The sequence below is a fragment of the Taudactylus pleione genome, unplaced genomic scaffold (assembly GCF_031769625.1).
Source record: "Taudactylus pleione unplaced genomic scaffold, aTauple2 ptg000110l, whole genome shotgun sequence".
NCBI classification, from domain to species: Eukaryota; Metazoa; Chordata; class Amphibia; order Anura; family Myobatrachidae; genus Taudactylus; species Taudactylus pleione.
Genome location: NW_028284512.1, coordinates 6,054,950 through 6,075,418, shown reverse-complemented (window position 1 = coordinate 6,075,418; position 20,469 = coordinate 6,054,950). Strand labels below are relative to the sequence as shown.

The 20,469-nt window shown below is 38.2% G+C and overlaps 1 protein-coding gene across 1 annotated transcript in view; it reads right to left on the bottom strand.

The window, feature by feature from the left end:
* Positions 1 to 2,430: 2,430 nt before the first annotated feature.
* The window catches only part of LMX1B (LIM homeobox transcription factor 1 beta), a 188,470-nt gene continuing 170,431 nt past the window's right edge, over positions 2,431 to 20,469 (bottom strand). The window contains exons 4-8 of the mRNA XM_088471148.1: positions 11,996 to 12,174; positions 10,196 to 10,273; positions 8,877 to 8,943; positions 7,310 to 7,471; positions 2,431 to 3,265 (exon numbers count right to left, since the gene is read on the bottom strand). Of these exons, the coding sequence (XP_088327274.1) occupies positions 3,108 to 3,265; positions 7,310 to 7,471; positions 8,877 to 8,943; positions 10,196 to 10,273; positions 11,996 to 12,174 (644 nt within the window). The 3' untranslated portion in view covers positions 2,431 to 3,107. The remainder of the gene's footprint in view (positions 3,266 to 7,309; positions 7,472 to 8,876; positions 8,944 to 10,195; positions 10,274 to 11,995; positions 12,175 to 20,469) is intronic.

Sequence of the window (20,469 nt, the reverse complement as noted above, 5' to 3'; positions counted from 1 at the left end):
AGGACACTTGAGAAATAAAATTCACAAGGTCATAGGTCACATCCTAATCTCCAGAGTCTTTCCCAGGATAAAACCTTCACTGATCTTCAGCTTGTCATATTGACTTGAAGCCCTGAGGGGAATTGCATGGCTGATAAATATAGACAATATTTGTATTGTGTATTATAGACAGATTAACTTGTATTCATTAAACACAGAACTCCTTTTTGTGAAGGGGGAGTTTGGTGTCAGTTATTATAATGAGGACAAAAATTTTTTTTTTGCACCTGAAAAATGTCTTATATATTATTCCATCCAGTACTGGTTTTGCTCTATTTGCATTTATTTAAAGTTGACAGCAAGTAAACAGAAGGGATTGTTTCTTGGTATTCAGCAATGATTTTAATAATCAATGTCTTCCTACATCCTTTGTTATAATGGCATTAGCTTCTGTTTCATAAGCCCAACTAGGGTGTCGTGTGATGTTATTAAAATCCATTTACTAAGCTGCACTGCTCAGCAAAACTCATGATGTACATTATTAGTATACTGGGAAATAGCATTTTAATTTTATAGTAATAAAACTGGCATAATGCAAATGACAACCTTGATAGATCAAGGGAACTGGTCCTGCTGCTATATCATTACAAACTCAAGTTACAGAATACATAAACAATAATTACATATATATATATATATATATATATATATATTATATTTATATATATATATATATATATATATATATATAAATAAAATGTACATGGCATTTACTAACTACAAGTTCTGTAACCAGTTATATGAGGTATTCTGACCTTGTTAACTTAATTAGAGGGAAACCCAAGTTTTTTCCTTCTTGTAGCACAGAAAGTTGGTTAAGGAATCTATAATTTGGTGAGTGCGAGGCATGCTGTCCATTTTGATTATGCCTTGAATTAAATTATATTAATATTATCAGTACTTGTCTTGCCATTGAATAAAGGGCCTTATTCAGACCCGTTCGCAAGCGGCCGCTCGCTCGCACGCGGCTGATGTTATGCATTTGCGCATACATCGCAGTGAGCATGCATGAACTAGTTTGAGCAATTGGGTTGTGCTCGCTCGCCCAGCAAAGACAGCCAAGTGGAATGAGTGACAGGAAAGGCTGTTTGTGGGTGGTAACAGGGGCAGGGCAGTAGTAACGGGGGAGTGGAGTTGAGGACGCAGGCGTGCCTGAGTGTTACAATGCCATTTCAGAGGCGTGCATAATTAACAGGCAGCGTCATAGTACACGTCACCTGGTTGATTTTTACACAGACCTGCTCGCAGTGCTTGCGGTAGGGTACAGTCAACCACAAACGCTGCGGTCTGATCCGATGGTTCCCAATGTACCGATGGTTGTATATACTTCCTGGAGATGACATATGCTAGTGGACGGCTACAGACAGGCTGGTGGGAGTCTATAAATACAAAGTGATCGCTCGCCAAGACATAGTGGGCATGCTTATGTCTTGCCGTGCGGTCGCCTGCCTTAACGTCACTTCGCTGAATTTGCATATGCTGGGAGCGAGAGGCCGCATCTAGCGAACGGGTCTGAATCAGGTCCAAAGTTCATTGCTGAAGGGGGCTAATTTATCTTAAGCAATCCTTCATTTTTGCATGCCTACTATATCTATTTGTACAAGGGTTTAGCGCATTTTAGTAATCATGACAGATATAAATACTTACCTACTCTCCATGGAGGTGCGGGATATTCATGATTTTTCAGGTAGTTCCCCACACCTCTGGAAGAATGGGCAGATAGCCCACATCCCACCTACTTCCATGAACCATGGATTTGTGGGGAGGGGTGGGGCTAAGATGACTCAAATTGTGTTGTTTATCCCCATTCCTCCCCCACGGTGCTGTGAATTATCGCATTTTGCCACGTTGGGGGCGGGGCCTAATAATGTCAATCGCCAGGCCCCACCCCTAAAGTGGTAATTTGAATCTCCTTTCTGGTAGAAGCCCGGTGAGGAGAATTAAAAATAGGTAAGTATGCAGATATTATCACGGGAATTTGCTTTTGTCATGTCTACCTCGGGAATAAAAAATTTACTTACAAAAAGTGGACATATCCTGTAAAGTAAGACTGTAAGTCTTATCTATTCAGCAGCTGTTTGCTGCTCCAAAGAGATATACACATTTGATAAATTACGAAATTTGAGTTAAAAAAATTTAATTATCAGTAGAAAAAAAAAAAAATCCCTGTCTTAATACTAAATGCTGCCATGCTCAATAGAAACATAAAAATATTTAATGGATAAATTGTCATTCTCTATATGAAGTTTTCTTATTCAAGACTGAAAATGATTTAATGATCATTCTGGTGTATTAACGGATAGTTTATCCTTTAAGGTAATTCTCATGTTGACCAATGCTATTATACTGTCCATGTACTATTAAATCACAGAATCCAATACTGTTGTACGTTTTATTAAATTAAGTTTTTTTTCTGTTTTAAATCTTTAAAGCACCTTAAAAGAACATAAGACCATTAATTTAAAAAAAAAAATAATGGATTTCTCTCCAGAAAAACATGCAGTCCTTCCTGTGTTGGCAATGACCTTGAGAAATCATTGTCTGCTCGTATGATATAATGACTAAAAACTACCCTTCTTGTCTATGGAGAAAATCAAACCAAAAATATAGAAAGAAAAAAAAAATAGTTTAAAACATCACATTTACAATAACTTCTCACAGTTCAAATTTGTTAATTCCACATCACGGTGACACTCATGCAGTTTTAGAGGAGATAAGGAAAACCTTTTATCAGTGGCTTCATTTTTGCATTATTCTAGAGGGAAATTTTCTATTCTTTTTTTTTACACAATTCTATGCAAATACTGTATTCTTCCTTTTTTTTTTTTTTACAATAATGGTTTGTTTTTAAATGGAAAAAAGTTTCTTAAAGTTCATTCTCATGCTTTTGCCAAACTTCTCAGGGGCCAGGAGCATGCAGTCACTTGGGCTGCTTCTGTGTATTGTTTCGGTCTGCTCACTGCTCAGTTCTGGGAAGGAAAACTGCACCAATATGGCTGTAAATAGTCTCTAAGGGTCCATTTGTATTTTTGTTTTTATTCTTGGTAGGAACAGACTGATGAAAGTCCTCATGATGCGAAGTAGGAGCTCTGCATGGAGTACAGTCGGTCAATGGGGTTTCCCACTCTGGCTTGCATGGAATTGACTTCTGAAGAAGCCAGGAAGCAGTCACTGAGACTTGTTAACGAGGTATCACTGTCAATATCGTGAAATATAGTGTCGTTGCCTGCAAAAGAAAAATCAGAATAATTACTTATAATTATCAATAACACAAGCGGCTACCTGAAAAAAATTCCATATGCAACATCCAAAAAATTTTTTTTTACAAGTAGAGGGGGGGGATCACATTACAACATTACTGATGCACAGGTAAGTGTGCAGAACAGTACTGTAATTCCTAGTAAAAAAAATATATATTTTAATTTACAGTTGTCAAAATAAAATCTGACTGCTTGCTGTAGATGTTTTCTTACATAGTTTCCTGGGCACTAATGTCTGTAATCTAAATGAAGGATGATTCGTTCTCAGGGCGATAGATTATTCCAACATTAAAGTCTATCTATTGGATACACACTGTGGGCTAAATTTACTAAGCGCATCTCGGAGTGCTTTGCCTTTATTACTATTACCATTTCAAATGTCCTCCTTAAACAAGCCAAACCATGGTGGCTTGTTAGTAAATTTATCCCTCAAAGGATATTTCATGATAATGCACGATTCATTAATAACCAGTACTTTTTTTACACATTTTTTATACATACATATTTTAAAATAAACATAATATAACAGAACGTAATGAATGATTCATGTTTATCTTAGCATCCAGAGAAAAACTATGTGAAAATAATCTATACTTGTAAGCATGATATTATTAAATTGAATATTTTCTGGCCTTGCAAACTATAAAGACATGTTAAGCTTTGCTCTGGTGAGGGTGGTTTGACAACTCAAGCTCAATGCTTCAGTCTTACATATTATCAGTACAGCTGTCCAAAGGATGCATGTTTTACATTCAAAAATGCTGGGCAGACACAAAAAAAGTTGGATGTATACATTTTGTATCACAGAGATACTTTTGACAAGGCAATGTACCTGCATCAGTTTGATAGGAGTCTCACGTCCCTATTCTGTACTGTACCCTACTCTGTCCTGTTATTAGTGATAAGATCAGCGATTTTCAACTGGTGTGCCATGAATAGTCCTTGCATGTGCCATGACAGCTGGCCTGAACATAAACTCCAAACTCTGGCTGGCCACACAGAAGAAGAAGAAGGTGGCACCTGCGCATGAGGTTGAGGAGTACACATGCTGAAGAGATTGGAAAGTCCCAAGGTGAGTAGCATTAGGTGATCTCGTAACACTGTATTCTATATTTAACTTTTTGCACTGTGTAGCATAACGTGAAATGGGGGCACTGTGTGGCATAATGTGAACTAGGGGCACTGTGTAACATAATGTAAACTGGTGGCACCATGTGGCATAAAGTCTACTGGAGGCACTGTGGTATAATGTGAACTGGGGCAATATGTGGCATGAGGTGAACAGGGGGCAATTTGTGGCATAATGAAACTGGGGACACTATAACATAATATGAATTTAGGGCTCTACAGTGTGGTATAATGCAAACTGGAGGCGTTACAGTGTGGTATAATGTGAACTGGGGGCACTGTAATGATAAAATCTCTACCTGCTTTGACAATTTTCGTATCTTGTTAAGTGTGCCGTGAGATAAATAAGGTTGAAAATCTCTGAATTAGCTGTTCAGATTGGTTGATCGCTTACATTTTATACATGAAACACGCAGGCATTGGTTAGGCTAAAGTACTCTTTGTTGTTGTCCTCTTCAAAGCTCATTAGACATGGACATGCAGGAGATAGAGATTAGAAACAGTGGGGGTGATTCAATTGTATTGGATGCCCATAGCTCCCATCTAATGTGATTATGAGCTAATCAATTGTTTTGGGCACCCAGCCTTGATCCCAAGATGCAAGCAGAAATCCACCTAAAGTAGGGCTTTAGGGCTTGGCCAGGATACTGAGAGATGGGGGCTTTCCGCAAGGCCTGGCCGCAGTGAACCGCTGCATGCCCCTGTGATATTTAACCACACCCCATGTGACAAGGACATGCCCTCTTTTACACAAGGGCGTGCCTACAGCGCACGCTTAGAGGGGACTGCCAGGGCTGATCTACAGCCCAAGTCCATCCCTGTTTATATGGAATATTAATGTATTTTATTCCATTTTAAACCAGAGGTAAATAGTTGGTCATTATTATTCTAATATGAATCACAATGAATTATATAAAGCTATCAATAAAAGGAAAACCCTTGTACAATAAATTTTTCATCAAACAACCCCTTGTCTATAACCATGTGGTCAAGCTCCCACAATCTTCCTGAGTTATTCATTCCTTCGGCCATCACAGTTTAATGGCTCCTCGTTTTGAAGTGTGTTGATTTAACCAAAGGCGTTGAGACAAAACAGAAGTGGAGAAGCGAATGCAGATCGTGGTTTGTCCAGTATTTCCCAACAACCTACTTTCAACCTTCATCATGCACTCACCTATCTCCCTACAGCTTCTTCTAATTGAGATAATGGAGGATAGTAAATGGCAGGTGCCAATTCAATTTAATTGTGTGACTGTGGTGTATATGTGATCAACACAGAGCGACACAACACATATTTTCATATGTGCTTTAACTGTACAATAAGCTATATTTTAATAAACAATAGTTAAAAGACAAATAGAACTGTCCATAATTAAAATGATGATAATGTGATGGCACAGATCTCTTTTACTGTGTGTCGGAGTGTGTTTCAATCCACCCTCTATTGGATTCCACAGAGTTGGCTGTGGATCCCTATTATTGTCCTCTCCCAAAAGTAATTTCACCCTCTGTGTGCCTGCAGCAGAGTCTCTAACTCCATCCTGTTCTGTAAGTCGCAATGTTATTATTGGGTGTGTGCCTACTTTGGTCACAGTCTTGATCGTGTCTTACCGATTAAGCATAGATTTCTACATCCATTCCTCCTTTTCACCAGTTGTTATTTTTAAAACTACTGCTCCTCAGATCCTCACCTCTCTTCTTATAATGTCTCTCAACTCCACTTTGTACCTCTATGCGTGTAACGAAGCTACTAATGGTGGCTTATATAGCAAATGACAATGGTGTACAGTATGCTATAGAGAAAACCTTGAGCTACAGTAATCACATGAGAGTCTACGTTAATATTCTAACAGAATGTGTGATGTCATTCTATGGGGTTTATGTATCAAGCAGTGAAAAGCGTGGACCAGTCAAGAAGATGCCCATAGCAACAAATCAGCTTCTGCCTATTATTTTATAGTCTATACTTGATAAATGCTAATTCTAAGCTGTGGTTGCCATGGGCACCTTCTCCACTGGTCCACTTCTCCACGCTTTTCACTGCTTAATACATAAACCCTTATGTATTACATACAGGTGAGACAAGTACATTAGTTTTTTCTTGCACGTGTGGTTAGAGGAAACTCCACTGATTTTATTTTAATTAATTGATATTAAAATAATATACAAATCATTGTTATAAACATTTCTGCTGCTTCTTTCTTGGAACGAAAGGCCTATCATATTTTATAGTTGTAACTAACCTATCTAATTGTGAGATGAACATTTCTGCTGTATGTATCAAGTAAGTTCTAAGTTATAGCAGTCTGGGCTCTGATAGCCCCATCCTTTTACTATTTATTGACTACAACCCATTGAGGAAGCCAACTATGACTTACTTTGTTGCAACAATATTGTTGTATTCTAGAAAACATATTACCCTGGTTCTGCAGAGAAATGCAAATGATTAAACTGAAGGCAGCAGAAATGAGTAACAATATTTGCAAATTATTGTAGTATCAATTGTAGAATATGAAGAAATTTGAGCGGACATTTTGTTTAGTGTATTACTCTCACAGGTATTGATTTAAACATTTAGGGGTCTGTTTACTAAGCAGTGTTAGGAAACAGAGTGAAAAGTGATAAGAAAGTGATAAGGTGCCAGCCAATCAGCTCCCAACTGTCATCTCAGAGGCTGTGTTTGAAAAATGACAGTTGGGAGCTGATTGGCTGGCACCTTATCACTCTTCACTTTTCACTTCTCCTAACACTGCTTAGTAAATAGACTCCATATATTGAATGCTAATTTTACCTTGGGGTAAAGCAGGGCACGTCAAGTTACAATCTATACTTTATTTGAATTGTCATACTCAGTGTCACTGTACATGGTGCACTCAGCTTACCATAAGGATTCATGTGGTCACCTGGCATTTGAGGAGGAGTTAGTCCTTGCTGGAAGGGGTCTGTGCTGTAGCTGTTCTGATCCATCGTGACGATCTGTTGTTGTGGGGGGGCCAGTGGGGCGTATGAGGTCATCATCCCTTCCATGCGGCTGGACATGACCTCTGACGGGTGACAAGGAGCCACATTAATGCACTCACTCCTACATAGCTTGTCTTCTAGCTGTCTGCTAATTCTTGCCATATCTATATTTCTGTCTATCAAACACCAACTACCATTCGAACCTTGTTATTTTCAAATTACCTATTTTTTTCTTTATAAACATATCTAGTGCAATTTACTCCACTTTAACAGGATGGAAATAGAAACTTTTGTAACAGACTGGAAAGAGAGGATCAGGAAGGGGCAATAAATACTGTTAAAGATTAGAGAGGTCATGTATTTGAAACACAGTCTCAGGCACACAGCATGAAGGCTAAATACATTAGTACCCTCCTGGTTATTTGCTAAAACTTACAACCAGGAGTGGCATGGGTTAAAACGAGATTTGAAAGAGAACATATTTTCAAGGAAAGTGTAGCAGTTTGGATAGAATTTCTATACAGTTCAGGATTTTGCGGAACGCGTAGTTTAAAGATTTAATGGGGTTTTATTTAGAATTAGGTTTTACAAAGTGGTTGGATTATGTGTAAAGTTATGAAGGATAAAGTTTGGGAAACATTTTTTATTTTGTATAGAGTTCATATTATATTTATGTTAGTTTTAGACAGCTTTACATATTGGTCAAATTTATTAGGTTTTTATTATGGTTTTGGTTATTGCTAGGGGGTTTTACTTTTCAAATAAAACATAGATGCCAAATACATCTAGGTGCTGCCACATGTTCATATTTCGTATGGATAGATTTAATATAGTTGGTACAATATAGCTTTTACTTTGCAATTTATAACATATCAGTATAGTGTAGGGCTCGTTTTTGTTTTGTTTCTTTATTAGTAATTTTCAGAAAATTTCCAGATTAAATGGGCAGAGTTATGTTAATATATACTGTTGATGGGCAGTATTAAGTTCATATTATGCGGTTCTTTTAGGTGAACTCAGTCTTAGGTTTTGCAACATTTAAACGATACTTATAAAGCAATACATGCTATGTTAACTGAGTAATATTTACTAACATTGCTCAAGAGTACAAATATGCACTGAAACTAAAGTACCCAAATAAGAACTGAGCAAAAATAACAATACAATGGTGTGTGACTACATGTACCAGAATTATGTGTTGTTAAATTTTTTTTAGAAAGCATAAGAGAGTGTACCTCATGCCTCCCTAATGAGTTGATCAGCTGCATTCATCCTAAAAAAATTTACTGACTCTACTCTGTGTAAGGGACAGGTTCACTTTAAAGAAAACGGTAATAAGATCGAATGCAAAGTATCAGATGGAGGTGGGGTGTGAAAGTTGTTGAAATTGAAAGAGTACCAATTATACAACTCCTTTGAAAATACTGTAGTATATAATTGGGTTAAGGAGGGGGATAACAGAATAATAGTAATTGCTAAATTAGTTACCTTGACCGAGTCTCTGTGAATTTTGTTGCTCCTGCTGCTGCTGATGCCTTCGTGCTAATTTTTTCATCTGTCAAACAAAATAGTTATTGAAGAGATAATTAGCTCTGGATGTCCTGAGTAATACTCCACAAATAAACAGGTGTTATAAATCTATAAATAGTCACATCAAGTTATCCAGTGTGTAATTGACTTATATATACAGTGGTTTCCCAGTGTATTATTTTGTGAGGCCTGGATTTTGATATTACAAAAAATAACATTTAGTTCAGAACATATTGATATACCACTTGATTAAGTTTGAGGAAGTACATTTTTATAATGTTTGTTGTTTTGTGCCAACATTCAAAAAATATTTAAATGTGTTATAATTTACTTAATAACTATTATTTATTTAAGTTCTATCTTTATTTAGAAGATTGTAAATATATGTACTACTTTCATTAACATGTACAATTTTAACATTTCTTTAGTACAATGAAAATAAAATTGAACCTGCCAACTGTTTGTACATAAACTCTCTTCATGATGATAGCTAGAACATGACAGTGACAGGTTACTATGGTCAACATGTCCAATTTTCCAAATCACTTCATTACAAAATCATTTAAGGCCAAGTACAGTACTTAACAACAGCATAGCCCTGGTATGTCAAAACAGTTCACTCTGATTATTTTAATTATTGCCCAAATAATCAGGTTTTTAGTTTATATAATATAATGAACCGTTAAATGTTGCTATCTCCAAGGTAAAGGACAGTTAATAAAACCAATATTTTGAGAAAAATAATATATAGCACAAATAAAATGTATACATAATAAATTTATATAAAAATAAAATAAGATTAAAACAAGATCCCAACTTTAAAGTTGGAATGGAAAATCTGAAAACATCAAGGAATAAACCCAAAGTTTCTAAAAATTTTAAGTAATTTTTTTTTATTGTTTTATAAATGTTTGATCTATTACCTTGAAATGTTAACTTTTGCAAACCTTGTCATGTGGCATATGAAATTAAAGAATGTTAAATTCTAAACAAAATTGGTTGTTGTTGTTAGTGTTATTGTTGTTGTTTTTTATCTCAATACTGGCCTGTGAAAATTATATTTTTGTATGCTCATAAAAAGCCAAAATGTGTCTTTTTTATGTTTTCAAAACCTTCAAAATAAAGAATAAAAACTACATAAAAATTTAAAATTCAAGATCTATAATCTGTGATGGCCCATTTGGGAATTCTAAAGTAAAAACATTTATTAAAAATTGAATTAGTAGACGTGGAAAGATATATGTAGAAGATAAGAAGTGGAAAATACAGTGCCATACCTTTGCTCTTTGGTTCTGAAACCACACTTGAACCACTCTCACACTAAGTCCTGTTTCCGCCGCTAATGTCTCCCTGACCTGCAGGATTTTCAGAAAAAAGATCATCATTACGAATGGAATTATTTGTAATTTATAAAAATTAGCATAACTTGTTGGAGCACTGTACCTAAACAACTTGTTATAGCTGTTTGCAATTTGTTACTATAATACGCAAATTCCGGTACACATGTCTAATTTTAGATCACTGGATTAGAGTAAACTAGAACATAACTCTTTTTAAATAGTTTATATTGTCATTATATTTTTCTACGAATATTGATTAAGGAATACTGGCATAGGGTATGTAGACATTATGTTGACATGGTCTAAATGTCGACATGCAATATGTCGACATGGTCTGAATATCAACATGTCAACCATGTACATGTCGACATGGACATAATACCCATAGTCACAATGTTGACCGTACAGGTTTAGGGTACGGGTTCGGTTAAGGGTTAGGGTTTGACTGCAGTTAGAGTTAGGGTTAGGTTAAGGGTTAGGGATAGACTGCAGTTAGAGTTAGGATACGGGTTAGGTTAAGGGTTAGGGATAGGCTGCAGTTAGAGTTAGGTTTCGGGTTAGGTTAAGGGTTAGGGTTAGACTGCAGCTAGAGTTAGGATAAGGGTTAGGTTAAGGGTTAGGGATAGACTGCAGCTAGAGTTAGGGTAGGGTTAGGGCTCTCTAACACTAAAGAAAACACGATGTCAACATGCACAATGTCAACAATATGACCATGTCGACAAAACATCATCACCATGTTGTCATGGCATACAGAATTACTTCTCTAAATAAGTGCATTTATTACTAGAAGTGGAAGTTGGGATGTTCCTTGCTTCAACAAGATATAATGTAATGTAGGAGGAGATTAAATTAGCAACAAACTTCTGATGGAAGTGTGAGCAAAAGTGAGGTAGGGTATTCCCCTCCCGTAATTACACACCATGGGCCTGATTCTGGGTTGCAATATAGCAGCTGTAGTTCCGAATACCCGCACTGTACATGCATTCTAGTTGCTCGCAGTGAACATATGCATACTGTATAAGGGTATGCACAGGACTCTACTTACAGCTATATGGGTACAGTATATGGGTCATTGGCCAGTAACTGGGTTTGTGTACATAGTCTAATATGGAAATGGGTGTGCTGTGGGTGTGTATGTTGGGTTCTGAAGTGACTCTGAGTTATGCACTCGCTTCTTTCTGACAGATCTTCTGTGCCCAACATGGTTCTGTGATTAGGGATGCAGCTGCAATCACAGACACACCCCTTGAGCCCCTATAATGTGCCCACGGACCGGCTTCTGTTTGCAAGCAATTTTGTCCACTTCCCTGACTCCATTCAGGAACGCCCATGGATCGCAGTGGTCGGCTCAGTACCTTGCAATCATGGAAACATTGCAACCCATCTGAAGATTTAGTTCACACATACGCAGTGTGACTGCATGGCGTTTCGTGCATGCTCAGTAGCAAAAAAATTGCTCAATTGCATTACCATTGGAATCGCGTACAGCTCTAAATCGGGCACCAACATGTGCATGTTAAACAATTTATGAAGCATACATTATACTCACACAACCACCATTAAAAATAAAATGTTCTCATTTAAAATGTTTTATGGTCTCCTACTTTTTATTATAATAAATCTATAGGTCTTTCCGATGTCACAGTCTGGAAGCAGGTCTTGAATAAGACATGGAGGATGCTATGTCTATAATGACCTGCCACAAGCTTGGAATATAACTTAATAATATGCATTTACCTTCCTGCAAGGCTTTGAAGACACCTCAAAAGATGCTTTAAATGCCCTCCTCTGCTGCGTTGTGAGGATTGTCCGTGGTCGTTTAGGCCGCCTTGGGTCTTTACCATCGTCACTGCCTTTCCCCTGGTTCCCATGACATTTTGCAGGTTTTATGTCACCATCTTCATCATCGCTCTTCACTGTAATAGAATCACAACAGCAACACATGAGAATTTGTCCCTACTTGATCACCATTCTGTGTTTGGGAAGAAAAGACGTGCGCACCTTTCTTTGTGACAATTAAGCGAACCAACAGCAGGCTGAAGCGGGCTACAGGCCCCAGTGCTGCAACTACAGGAAATGCAGATTCATATGTATGAAGGGCATGAAGACATATAACTGGGTTGCAATGAGACGTTGGCACGTAGTCTAAGTTCATTGAGGACATGTCGACAGAATTTCAGCCTAAACAAAGTTATATGGAAGCATAGATACTAATCTTTTGCATTCAACTCTGCATTGGCCTGTGGGGTAAATTTACTAAAGTGTGGGTTTTTAGAAATGGAAATTTGGCCCATGGCAACCAATCAGATTATAGCTATTATCTTCTATATAGTCAGGGAGAAGAAAGAAGAAAAGTAACTCTCATCTTTCTGGGGGCACTCTTAGACAAAATATTAAAATGTTACTTTTATTGATATATATTAAAATAGCCTGACAACAAACATCAGAAAGTTTAAATAAATATTGAGCGATAGTACAGCAAAATATGAGTTATATATGTATAGTATAGTTTCACTGAGTATCAATACTCAGTGATATAGGCAGCAGTCGTAATCTAATGAGTAGGCAACTTCCTGTATAGAATCTGTGGAGAGAAAGCCTATAATACCCGGTAGATTCTTAAACAATGGTAGGGTACATTAGTGTAGTCTTCTAATAAACCTGTCTATGATCTCTCAACACCCACTACCACTGATATCCAACATTCGGTATAGAGAGGATACTGAGCATAGACGAATGCTCAGATAGATGTTCCCCTCACAGTGTATACATTTGGAATAACAAAATAACATCATTTACAGCATATCCCAAGGTGTACAGATTAATATTCAATTATATATTGTTATTCAGCATGAGAAAAACAATAGTAGCATCCGCTAATGGTACGATATGTATTGCCGTCCACCAATACCGGCAACAGATCAATTAAGTAGAATGATTTGCTCAGCATTCTAGGGTATAGGTTCAATAGTGCAGATAATGAATATTTCTGCTAGGAGAAACCTGCCTGTAGCAATATATTTAGTAACTGTGTTGAAAAAGTTTATACAAATAAATAAGAGCAAATCAGAAAGTTGCAGTGTAAAAAGTGTGTAAAAGTTAATCTAGTGTACCAAGGATCAGAGTATCATGAAATAGTAATTCTGATAGCTATTCCAATAATGTTATTAGCTATATATATAGGGGTAGCATGTAACAAAGAGATAGTAATGTGTACTGGTATTGCAAAAATAAAATAAAGCTACTCCATTACAGACATATCAAAGAGGCAGCAGCTGCTCTTTGTGTGACATGCATTTATTTTATACAAAGAGTGAGCGTACCCCAGGATCATCCTAGGATGTGAATAAGTGTACAGGGCATCTGCTGTTGTGACGTAGGTTAAAGTGAGCTCTGTTGAACCAGCGCAGAGATCTCCATAACCACAGACCCAATGAGAGTGCCCCAAGATATAAAAGGAAATGTGGAATGAAGGTAAAGAATCTAAGTATGAATGAAGAGAAAAAATGTCATAATCATCCAGCGGTGTATGCTGCTGCTCTCCATTTGCTAATGAACATTGATGGGGAGTGAGTGGTACATCGCTGTGAATGGCATCAGAAAAAGGGTAAATATAGGTAAGGTAGAATGCTCTGTTAGGGCAGTGAGGGGTCCTGTTGTCAAAAAGTCATTGCAGGATCGTGAGTTAAAAGAATGGGCAAATAAAATTTATCACCTGAAGAAAGAAAAGCACTCAATGAAATTAGAAAATGGGATGACGTTATTATAAAACCATTTGATAAGGGTGGAATGTAGTACTATGGCCCAAAACATTATATTACAAGAAGCACACAGACAACTGATGGATCCATCATGCTACAAACATGTCCTTTTTAACCCTACAAACTACTTCCGGATGATATATGACAGAATGATTACACTGCACAACAATGAAAATGTTTCCGATGTGAAAATAGTTACTTCTAATTGATTTCAGCATGCAAAGAATGAATATGACATTTAAAACTCTCAGTTAGCTCTGAGTTCCGAGATATAGCCCATTTATGACGATGTCGGGGTATTCCTAGTGAAGTGGGCAGAATGGAGAGAATCTTACCAGCAATCTGTGTTCCGCACAGAGGGGGCGGGGCCTAATGACCCAATTAAATGAATCAGTTATTTGTCCCCTCCCCTATTCAAATATATGCGATTCATGGGATTAACCACACAAGATAACTGTGGTGCACTGAGTGACAAGCATAGTGAGCGATTCCACCAAGACATTTCAGCAATGGAACAAAGATATCAGGGTAGGTGACAAGAGATGCCCCAGAAGAGGAGTACAAGCGACAAGCAAAGAGAAAGCACCCCCATGAATAGGCCACTATGTTAGATAGTACTTTCGTATGCTGTATGTTTGTTTCGTATGCTGTATGTTTGTTTCATTTTGTGTTCTTATTTGTGATTGTTTGAATTAAAAGTAAAACAACTGTTATTTATTTTCTATCAAGAAAGTATCAGATTATTTAAAAATAGCTTTTCACTATGACTATATTACTAATGTACATACAGTATAGTGCAAGTAGTGCAGCTCAAAAATAGAGCTAGTAAAAACATTCTGAAATCATTTTAGTTTTTCTTGACCTCAAATTAGTAATGTATGACTATTTTTACAAAGGAAACAATTTAAAAGTATTAATTTGTTGTACAGTGTTAATGAAGCATTGATGAATGGTATAATCACCAAACAGGAACACATATTCCTTGAGGTAGACAATCCACATACACCCACTTTTTACATGCTACCAGAGGTGCATAAGGACTTAAGCAACCCTCCGGGAAGACCAATTGTCTCCGGTATCAGTAGCTTATCTGAACAAGCCAGTACCTTCTTGGATCAACACTTAAGACATCATGTGCATATCTTACCCTCATATACACAGGATACAAGAGATGTATTGCAAAAGATCCATGACGTCCAGATGCGTGAAGACCAATACTTAGTTCCCCTGGATATTGAATCACTCTACACCAGTATTGGTCACCAAGAAGGCATGAGGGCAGTAAGATACTTTTTACAAACCAAAGGCATGGATGACTTTAGAGAATTCCTGCTGGAACTCTTAAACTTCATCCTCAACAGGAACTACTTCACTTTTGTTCTTTCTCCAAATATGAGGAACAGCGATAGGTGCAGCATGTATGCCCACCTATGCCAACCTGTTCCTTGGATGGTGGGAGAAGGAATTTGTCTTCAAAGAGACAAATGAAATATACACCAGCCAAATAACAACTTGGCTGAGATATATAGATGACATATTGATGATTTGGCAGGGAACTGAGGAGAATTATTGAAATTTATCGGAATATTGAATACCAATTACCTCAATATCAAACTGACTCACAACATAGGCAAACAAAATGCCAACTTCTTAGATCTACATCTATATGTCAATGAAGAGGGCTACTTACTGAACTTTACAGAAAAAAGATGGCTACGAATAGCCTACTTCATAAAACAAGTGTCCATTTTCTGCCTACCATAAAAAAATCTACCAAAAGGAGAGTTGCTAAGACTAAGGAGAAATTGCACCACAATTCAAACATACAATATCAAAAGCATAGAATTAATGAATAGACTCCAAGCAAGAGGCTATAGTAGGAAACAGATAAAATCAGCAAGATTCCATGCCTCCAAACTTGAGAGGGAAACACTCATCTTTCCTACTTATCAACAGAAGGAAGACCGAAAAGGAGATAAAATTCGATTTATCACCAACTACTGCAATGAATGGCAAGACCTCCAGAAGATAATTCAACACCACTGGCCAGTCCTTCTTCTAGATGAGGATTTGAAAGAGACACCGGACACCAGACCCTCCTCCAGTTGGAGAAGAGCCAGTAATTTAAGGGACAAATTGGTAAAAAGCCACTATGTAAGCAATTCCAGACATATACCAAAGCTAAAGGGCACATTCCCATGTGGGAAATGTAAGGCCTGCAACTATGTCATCAGGAAAGACCATGTAATAGGCAGATACAGTTAAAAAAATGAAACTGGAACAATTTATTAACTGTGATGCTATGGGCGTTGTATGCTGTCTTGAATGTAGCTGCGGATTAAAATACATAGGCATGATCACTAGGATCTTTAAACAAAGAATCCTAGAACACATTGGTAACATCAGGAGTACCCAAGGAGACCTGCAAAATATGAAAAAACTAACATCCATAGCGAGACATTTTCTCAAGTATCATAAAGGCATTCCCAGTGGCCTTAAAATCTATGGACTGGAACATTTCAGACTTGGCATTAGAGGAGGAGATCTAATGAAAGAATGACTTCAGAGGGAAAGTAGGTGAACATCCATACTAAACACAGTGAGCACCTACGGCTTGAATTAAATGATCAACTATAATGTGTTTCTGTGACCACCATATGAATACTTTTGGCTCACATTAACCCCCTCCTCTTCCATATCATGATACACTCCCCTGATCTAGTGTCTCATTTATATTATAGAACAATTTTTGCAATAATAATTTCTGGTAACATAAACATCCCCCCCTGTTCTTTATCACTATTTCCTATATTGCTGGTGTGATCAACTGTCGACCCTATAGGTCCGACATTGAAATCAATATTATATGAATAGTAGTATTTGGCAACTGCTCTGAGAAACATATTACCTTATAGGTTTCCCCCTTTTTGGTTTAGATATTTCATCCTTACCTACTGTCCTTGTAGGACCATACATATACAAATCTTCAATCCTCTTACTTAGTCAATACCCATCCCCAATATCCGATTGATTTTGAACACTAGATCTGGACCTATCTAATATATCATTGTCTCACATTAGGGATGTACACTACTCACTGCTGAAACACTATATCTATGTATCATACTAAGGTCCAGAGAGATTATTCATATAAAAGCACTATAACACTGTCCCTTTATTACCTTTTCACTTATTTACATTTTATTATCAGCATTAACCTTCATCTCTCAGTCACAATTATGAACCGTACACACGGTCAGATCAGACAACGATCAGATATCGTTGTCTGATCGACCAGCATGTGCTGGATGATCGTTATCGAACATCCAGCACATGCTCCATTCCCCCAACAACTATAACGACCCTTGATCAAAGATCAAGGGTCCCTATAGTAACAAGGCTAACCTGGTCGACATCAACAACGTTGGCCTGCATGCACGGGCGATGGTTGATATCGATATTGACCATCCGTGCCCGTGAATCGTTTGGTCATTTGAGGGGTCAAAAAAAGGTCGAATTAAACGATCAAATGATAAACAATATCGTTATTGTTTAAATCGACCAAGAAATCTGACCGTGTGTATGCATCTTTACACTGCTGTTTTCCTTTACAAATGTATACACAGCTCTGACACTTACACAACAATAATATTAATTTTTAATGCACATGATTTTCATATTTATATTTCCCACAAATTGATACGCTGATCACACTTCCTATTCCTCTCTTATTCTTTATATTTTTAATTTCCACTATTATTTTTATTTATTGTTTCTCTTTCACAGCAATTTTATTATTTATCACTAAACACCTGTATATACAGTATATATATATATATATATATATATATATATATATATATATGCCCCACAATCATTGTAAGCTAGTAGTAGCCTTAGATCCATATATTTTTTATCCACTCCCTACTCTTCACTGATACAATACGTAAAATGACACAATGTTATGATGGAGACTTATAGATATTCTATATGTCCTTTCATTTAGATCTATGCATTCCATTGAGGTATATAATAAATTTTTAGGGGCTCTGTTTATTGTCCTCTTATTCACTAATATATTCATGTTCCTTATTATTATAAGGATCTAATAGACAATGGGATTTTATTGTGAATTTACAATATACGATTTATCTCCCATGATGTAACCTTATGTATCGTCTTATATCTAGACTTAAAACTATGGATTACAACCTATTTATTCACGGCAAGAACATTAACTCTCATTATGTCATTATTTTATGCTGCCGTGAATACTAGGCCATATTAGCTGTGCTGACTGCACACACTCCTAATTTACATATCTTATTAGAACCCTTCATAGACCAAGAGGTTCTCCCCCAACCAAAGTTTACGTAACACAACTTACTGATCTTTCTTGATCCCTGATTGGTCTGTCCTGCAGTCAGGACAGACGGCCGTCTGTTAATCAGCGGGCACTGGCTGTGCACGAGCGGGTGTCCCAGACAAGGCAGCAGCATCGTTTTACCTCTCTTACCCACACTCCACTTTACCTACACTGGACTCCAGACTTGTGATTCCAGTGCCTCGTACAGGTATCGCTTTCAGGTTGGAGTTGTTTGCCAGCACGGATGTTAGCCGCGACCCTGCAATGTCTTCTTGACAACAGGACCCCCTCGCTGCCCTAACAGAGCATTCTACTCTATATCTATTCTTTTTCTGATGCCATTCACAGCGATGTACCACTCACTCCCCAACAATGCTCAATAGCAAATGGAGAGCAGCAGCATACACCGCTGGATGATTATGACATTTTTTCCCTTCATTCATACTTAGATTCTTTAACTTCATTCCACACTTCCTTTTATATCTTGGGGCACTCTCATTGGGTCGGTGGTTTTGGAGATCTCTGCGCTGGTTCAACAGAGCTCACTTTAACCTACGTTGCAACCGCAGATGCCCTGTACACTTATTCATATCCTAGGATGATCCTGGGGTACGCTCACTCTTTGTATAAATGCAGTTTACACATAGACCTCTCTGATATGCCTGTAATGGAGAAGCTTTATTTTATTTTTGCGATACCTGTACACATTACCATCTCTTTGTTACATGCTACCCCTGTACAGAGGAGTAGCGTGTAGCCAGGGTGCCCGGAGCACGTGCATACTATGGCGCCCCTCTCAAGTGTTCCAGGGAGGAGACGGGTCCATATGGGATTAAAGTAAAGAGAAATAAAAATAAAGATTAGGGGCAGCCCCCTGTAGTGGTGCACATATACAATGCCCCTTGTAGTGGTGCCCATATGCAATGCTCCTTGAAGTGGTGCCCATATGTAAAGCACCCTGTTGTGGTGCCCATATGCAGTGCCCCTATAGTTGTGCCCCTTAAAGTAGTCCCCCCCATACTGTGCCCGCTGTAGTAGTGCCCATATGCAGTTCCCCCTGTAGTGGTGCCCATATGCAATGCCCGCTGTTGTGGTGGCCACATTCAGTGGCCCCTGTAGTGGTGCCCATATGCATTGCCCCCTATAGTAGTGCCCATATGCAATGCCCCCTGTTGTGGTGCCCATATGCAGTGCCCCCTGTAGTTGTGCCCCTTAAAGTAGTGCCCCCCCATACTGTGCCCCCTGTAGTAGTGCCCATATGCAGTTCCCCCCTGTAGTGTTGCCCATATGCAATGCCCCCTGTAGTGGTGCCCATATGCATTGCCCCCTGTAGTGGAGCCCTTATGCAGTGCCCCCAGTAGTGCCCCTGTACTTCTATCCCCCCTCTGTAGTTCTGCATCCCCCCCCACTACGTACCTGATTCATCGCGGCTGCCGTCCGTGCTGTCATTGCGCTGCCGTGACTGGATCTAACTAGATCCAGCAGGCCCGGCCGCACTGGCTCCTCAGCACGCGGGTGATGTCATGATGTCACCCGCGCACTGCATCACTGGGAACGCTGGCCTTTGAAGCGATCAGAGGCTTCCTTAGTACTCACAGTTAAATGGTGGCACCCGGCAGGCTGTCAGCTAAGACAGCTGCCGGGTACACAGCAGCGTGCGGCACCTTCGGACACCTGCGGCGCCTGGAGCTTGCACTCCATTGGAGCCACCCTCCCTATGCCCTTGCCCCTGTATATATAGCTAATAACATTGTTGGAATAGCTATCAGCATTACTATTTCATGATACTCTGAGCCTTGGTACATTAGACTAATTGTTACACACTTTTTACACTGCAACTTTCTGATTTGCTCTTATTTATTTGAATATAAACTTTTCCATCGCAGTTACTAAATATGTTGCTACAGGCAGGTTTTTCTTAGCAGAAATATTCATTATCTGCATTATTGAACCTATACCCTAGAATGCTGAGCAAATCATTCTACCTATTTGATCTGTTGCCCGTATTGGTGGACGGCAATACATATCGTACCATTAGCGGATGCTACTATTGTTTTTCTCATGCTGAATAACAATATATAATT